The sequence below is a fragment of the Camelina sativa genome, chromosome 4, assembly GCF_000633955.1.
Source record: "Camelina sativa cultivar DH55 chromosome 4, Cs, whole genome shotgun sequence".
Taxonomy (NCBI): Eukaryota; Viridiplantae; Streptophyta; class Magnoliopsida; order Brassicales; family Brassicaceae; genus Camelina; species Camelina sativa.
The window spans coordinates 23,564,146-23,570,190 of record NC_025688.1 but is presented as its reverse complement, the minus strand read 5'-3'; the positions used below and the strand labels follow the sequence as shown (position 1 = coordinate 23,570,190).

Sequence of the window (6,045 nt, the reverse complement as noted above, 5' to 3'; positions counted from 1 at the left end):
TTTGCCGAAACCGAAGCATTCCTCCTCTCTTCTCCGTCTTCCTCGCAGACTGTCTCGCCTTATGCATCTTAGTTGTAAATTGTAACTTAAGATTAGTGATTGCTGTAATGCTTTGGTTCCCTCTAACGAGGATTTGTTGTCACACTGCAATCGATTTTGCCGATTAGGTTAATTTTAAAGGCATTTTTTTGTGTTGTATAGTTTTTGAAAAATGGATAATTCGCGTAGGCCGTTTGATAGATCTAGAGATCCAGGTCCGATGAAGAAACCCAGGCTCAGCGAGGAACCAATCCGACCTGTAAATTCCAACGTGCGGCAGTTTTCGTCTCAGAGAACGCTTGGTACGGCTGCGGCGGCGGTGACAGTACCACAACCGGCGACGTCGAGATTTCGAGTTAGTGGCAGAGAAACTGAGAGTAATATTGTCAGTGATCCGAGCCGAGAGGCTTACCAGCCACAGCCGGTTCATCCACATTACGAGCTTGTGAACCAGTACAAGTCGGCATTGGCCGAGCTCACTTTCAACTCGAAGCCAATAATAACAAACCTTACGATAATCGCTGGAGAGAATGTTCACGCTGCTAAAGCCGTCGTTTCCACTATTTGCAACAACATCCTCGAGGTGAACACCCAGTTTTCATGCCCACTGTTATAGTTAGTGTTGTTGTTATACTCTATATTTCTTGTTTGAGTGATTTGTACGATATATGGTTAGATAAGGTGAGGATGGTGGGTGAGATTTGTGATATCTGTATACGAGGTTCAATGAGAAATTCGAGTTTTTGAAGCAATCTTAGTATCTTTTCTGGGATCTATGTGTTTTTATAATTTCTCATCAAGTCGCAAATCGTTTCTTTTGAAACGAAGCTCATAGTCTCTGTGATCTTGTTCATCCCATTCTGTAAAATTGTCACTTGAACAGGCATCTGTTTCCTGACACTATGTTGTCAACTATCTTTTAAAATAGATGTTGCCCATGCAACCATTTTGTTCTTGTTCATTTATCAGGAATGCATATTTCAGCTCCTCATGTGATTATACTGAGGTTAGGTTGTAGGAGTGTGTAGTCTCTTTGTCAGCGTTGGAGTTGTTTGTATGTATCTCACTTTACCTTTTAGCAAGAGCTCTCATAAGCTCTATTTTTAGTGAGGTTGGATTTTCTGTTGGTGGCTTCTGATTACTGCATGCTCTCCAGAAAGCTAAAACAGCTTTTACTCATCTTTGGGTAGCAAGGAAGCATTCAATTGAAGGAGCCTGATCAATCAAGTGGGTCGGGAAACAAGAATTGCTATTTCACTGGTTCTCACTTCAGCTAGTGTTTTCACTCTGCCATACTGGGCTTATAGTTGTCATTTGGATCGTCTAATGGTTATTTGTGTCTATTATTGGATTCCTAGTTGTGAGGATATATGTTAGTATTAGCTTGAATGTCATCATGGTTTGTGCTTTTGATTCTAGTTCACCATTAACTTATTGACATTTTTTATTACCTTAAGTGCGGAAATACTCAATGTTACTGTCTGTGAGATCAACTTGGCCTTTTTTCTTCTGGGTATCTGATTAGAAGAGTATTATGCAGGTACCAAGTGATCAGAAGCTGCCAACACTGTACCTGTTAGACAGCATTGTGAAGAACATCGGAAGAGATTACATTAAGTACTTTGGTGCCAGGCTGCCTGAGGTTTGGTGCTTTGTTAATACTCATGGTCATAGAATGTCTTTTCCCTCGCAACTTTATCTCTGATCTCCATCTTTTTCCGTCTGTGAAGGTATTTGTTAAGGCTTACAGGCAAGTTGACCCTCCTATGCATTCTAATATGCGGCATCTCTTTGGAACCTGGAAAGGAGTCTTTCATCCGCAAACACTTCAAATTATAGAGAAAGAACTTGGTTTTAATGCTAAAAGTGATGGTTCAGCAGCTGTTGTATCCACAGCCAGAGGTGATCCGCAATCTCAGCGCCCGCCACATAGCATCCATGTGAATCCCAAGTATCTAGAAAGGCAGCGCCTTCAACAGTCTGGACGGGTAAGCAAAGACCAAAGTATATTTGTAGCCTCTTAAAGTTATTAGTGATGATACACCCTAACCTTCAGGAATTCTCTGTTCTAAGTGTGTTCATAAATGTAGGGTACATATGTTTATTGGTTTTTAGATAGCAGCGTAGCTATTTATGGCTGCAATAAAATTCTTTCATAGGGTCCTGAGGTCTCTGGATATAAGTAGAGGCTACATACCTACTTAAATAATAGTGGCCTGAGTGTATTTCGGTTTTCTTTTCAGACAAAAGGAATGGTTACTGATGTCCCTGAGATCGAACCCAATTTGACTAGGGATTCAGATAGACTGGAGAGAGTTTCAAGCATAGCATCTGGAGGCTCGTGGATAGGTTCAGCTAAAGTAAATGTAAGAGGATTTTGCCTTGGCATGGTTACAGTTTTATATCTAACTGCGGTGTACTGATTGTGTATTTAAATTTCAGACCATTCGGCGACCTAGTGAACCCCTCTACGAGAAAGATATTGAGTCAATAGCAGGGGAATATGATTACGCTTCTGATCTATCCCATAACTCTAGATCGGTGATTAAGAAAGTCGGTTCAAGGGTTACTGATGACGGATGTGAGAAACAATGGTACGGAGCTATGAGCAGGGGTCCTGATCTGATTTCTGACCAAAGGGATGGGTTACATACTAAAAGCAGAACTTCCAACTATGGTATGGCTAGACTAGAAAATTTGGAAACAAGTGGTCCCAGCAGAAATATAGGTGTACCTTATGATAGTTGGAAAAACTCGGAGGAAGAAGAGTTTATGTGGGATATGCACTCAAGGTTATCAGAAACTGATGTTGCCACTATCAACCCAAAGAATGAGCTTCATGCACCAGATGAATCAGAGAGACTGGTTAGCTATATAGTAATTTGAATTCCTTTTTATTGTGATGTGTCTCATTTAATTTGTTGACTCTTAACCTTCTCCCATCTTGTAGGGATCGGAAACCCACCTTATTAAACGACCAAGGTTTTCAGCTCTGGACCCAAGGTTCGATCCAGTGAATTCAACAAATACATATTCCAACGAACAAAAAGATCCAAGTATTTTTGGCCACTGGACGTCTTCTCCACAATCTTTGCATGATTCAGAAGTCNTCGTGGATAGGTTCAGCTAAAGTAAATGTAAGAGGATTTTGCCTTGGCATGGTTACAGTTTTATATCTAACTGCGGTGTACTGATTGTGTATTTAAATTTCAGACCATTCGGCGACCTAGTGAACCCCTCTACGAGAAAGATATTGAGTCAATAGCAGGGGAATATGATTACGCTTCTGATCTATCCCATAACTCTAGATCGGTGATTAAGAAAGTCGGTTCAAGGGTTACTGATGACGGATGTGAGAAACAATGGTACGGAGCTATGAGCAGGGGTCCTGATCTGATTTCTGACCAAAGGGATGGGTTACATACTAAAAGCAGAACTTCCAACTATGGTATGGCTAGACTAGAAAATTTGGAAACAAGTGGTCCCAGCAGAAATATAGGTGTACCTTATGATAGTTGGAAAAACTCGGAGGAAGAAGAGTTTATGTGGGATATGCACTCAAGGTTATCAGAAACTGATGTTGCCACTATCAACCCAAAGAATGAGCTTCATGCACCAGATGAATCAGAGAGACTGGTTAGCTATATAGTAATTTGAATTCCTTTTTATTGTGATGTGTCTCATTTAATTTGTTGACTCTTAACCTTCTCCCATCTTGTAGGGATCGGAAACCCACCTTATTAAACGACCAAGGTTTTCAGCTCTGGACCCAAGGTTCGACCCAGTGAATTCAACAAATACATATTCCAACGAACAAAAAGATCCAAGTATTTTTGGCCACTGGACGCCTTCTCCACAATCTTTGCATGATTCAGAAGTTTTTTCTTCTATCAATGCAACCTCTACTGCAGCTAGAAAGGGAATTCAGCCTCAACCTAGGATTGTCGGCTCTGGAATTTTGCCAAGCCCAGATAGACAGTCGCCTTTACATGATTCAACTTCTAAACAGAATGTGACCAAGCAAGATGTTAGAAGAGCTCATTCCCTTCCTCAACGTGATCCAAGGGCTTCCCGGTTTCCAGCAAAATCTCAGAATGTCCCCAGGGATGACTCTGTACGGCTCCCATCTTTAAGTAGTCAGTTTAAAAACGCAAATATGCGTGAACTACCTGATGCATCTCAAGTGGGAATATTTGACTCTAAGTCAGCAACTGAAAATGCGCCAGACCTTTCTATTGCCTCTGAAGCTACAGGACAATCCAACATGAGTGATTTGCTGGAAGCTGTCATGAAGAGTGGAATCCTTTCTATTAATTCAACTTGTGGTGCGCTCAAGAAGAGTTCTCAGAATGAGATTAGCCCAGGGGTACTAGCCGCCCTCTCAGCAGCCTCTAAGCCAAAGACTTTGCCAATTCCAGTTGCTGGTGACAATTTATTGGCTCGTTTAAAAGTTGAACAATCCTCTGCACCACTTGTCTCATGTGCAGCGTCTCTTACTGACATCACATCGGTACAAACGTCAGAAGAGAATAGTAAGGCCAAAGAGAATAGTAAGGCCGCAGATCCTCTTTCATGCCTCTTGAGCTCATTAGTTTCAAAGGGTTTGATATCTGCTTCAAAGAAAGAGCTGCCATCGCCTCCTTCCATAACGCAGGACTATAGTCCTGATCATTCCACCAATAGCTCTTTGTCTGTATCTGTGGTCCCATCAGATGCTCAGCCATCCGTTTCGGTGAAAAAGGGGCCATCTACTGCCTCAAAGGTAAAAGAGTTAGTTGCACCGTCTGAAACAACAAAAACTGAACCCAAAGACCTCTTAGGATTGAAGTTTAGGGCATACAAAATCCGCGAAGTTCACCCCTTGGTCATTAGTAGTCTCTTTGATGACCTTCCACATCTCTGCACCTCCTGCGGCATTCGCCTTAAAGAAAAGGAAGAACTTGATAGGCACCTGGAGCTGCATGAAAAGAAGAAGCTCGAGCTCAGTGGCACAAACAGTAAATGTAGGGTTTGGTTTCCAAAGGTTGATGACTGGATAGCAGCAAAATCTGGAGAGTTAGAACCTGAATATGAGGAAATTCTAAGTGAACCTGAGAGTGCTATTGAGGATACTCCAGCCGTAGCTGCTGATGAGACCCAATGCGCATGTATATTATGTGGAGAAGTGTTTGAGGATTATTTCAGTCAAGAAACGGCTCAATGGATGTTCAAGGGAGCTTCTTACCTGACCGATTCTCCAGCCAACAGTGAGGCCAGTGGTCCTATCGTCCATGCGCGTTGTTTGACCACGAGTTCATTGCAGAGCTTGGGAGTTGGAAATGCAATCAAGCAGGTACAAACTTGTAGCTCTACTAAATCTTTATCTTTCGGTCATTCTAGGGTTCTCTGATCTCAAACTTTGTTATTTAATCCTGCATGAATTCACCTTTACGTGTTCGTTTCATGTTTGGTTCCACTCTGCTAGGAAATTGTCGAGTAGCCTCCATATGAACACCTGTGCTGGAGGAAGCAGTAGCATCACAGAGGAAACAGGTTTGTGTTTCTTCTGGGTTCATCGGGATGCTAGTTTTGTAGAAACGTGTCAACCTTTTGAGTTAAGGAAAAAAGATGTGCAGTATTTTTTTTATCTTATTTTTTCTTATTTGTCTCTCTTTTTTTTTCACCGTATACGAATACAAAAAGAGCAAAGAGGCATTCCCAAATATTGCAATTGCAAATTCCCATATTCTACGCCTTCCTTTTGTGTGTCACAAAAGAATATGATTTAGAAACACACAGATTTGTCAGGGTAACGTATCGTGAACATCCAAAGCAAACCCATGACCATATATGTACCTTTGCAATTACTATTATTGTTTAAAAATAAGTGTGTCATCACTCATCATATCTCTCATTTTGAGTGTAGTTGTGGTTATCATGTGAATCCTCATAGAATTGAAGCTACCTTTTATCGTAAGCCCCCCCTTACTTGCTTGCAGATTGGGGAAAAGAGCAAATTAACATTTA

At 41.4% G+C, this 6,045-nt stretch overlaps 1 protein-coding gene across 3 annotated transcripts in view; it reads left to right on the top strand.

Annotated features, from left to right (window-relative positions):
- Positions 1-5,773, top strand: part of LOC104782069 (polyadenylation and cleavage factor homolog 4) — a 6,188-nt gene extending 415 nt beyond the window's left edge. Inside the window, exons 2-9 of one of the 3 annotated variants that reach the window (XM_019244919.1) lie at positions 202-622; positions 1,580-1,681; positions 1,770-2,027; positions 2,283-2,405; positions 2,482-2,904; positions 2,990-3,148; positions 3,920-5,371; positions 5,504-5,773. In XM_019244919.1, coding sequence (XP_019100464.1) covers positions 212-622; positions 1,580-1,681; positions 1,770-2,027; positions 2,283-2,405; positions 2,482-2,904; positions 2,990-3,148; positions 3,920-5,371; positions 5,504-5,518 — 2,943 coding nt within the window. In that variant the 5' untranslated portion in view covers positions 202-211 and the 3' untranslated portion in view covers positions 5,519-5,773. Of the gene's footprint in view, positions 1-6; positions 623-1,579; positions 1,682-1,769; positions 2,028-2,282; positions 2,406-2,481; positions 2,905-2,989; positions 3,149-3,760; positions 5,372-5,503 lie in introns of those variants that run through there. The other 2 variants (XM_019244920.1, XM_010506894.2) reach the window with 2 other exon arrangements.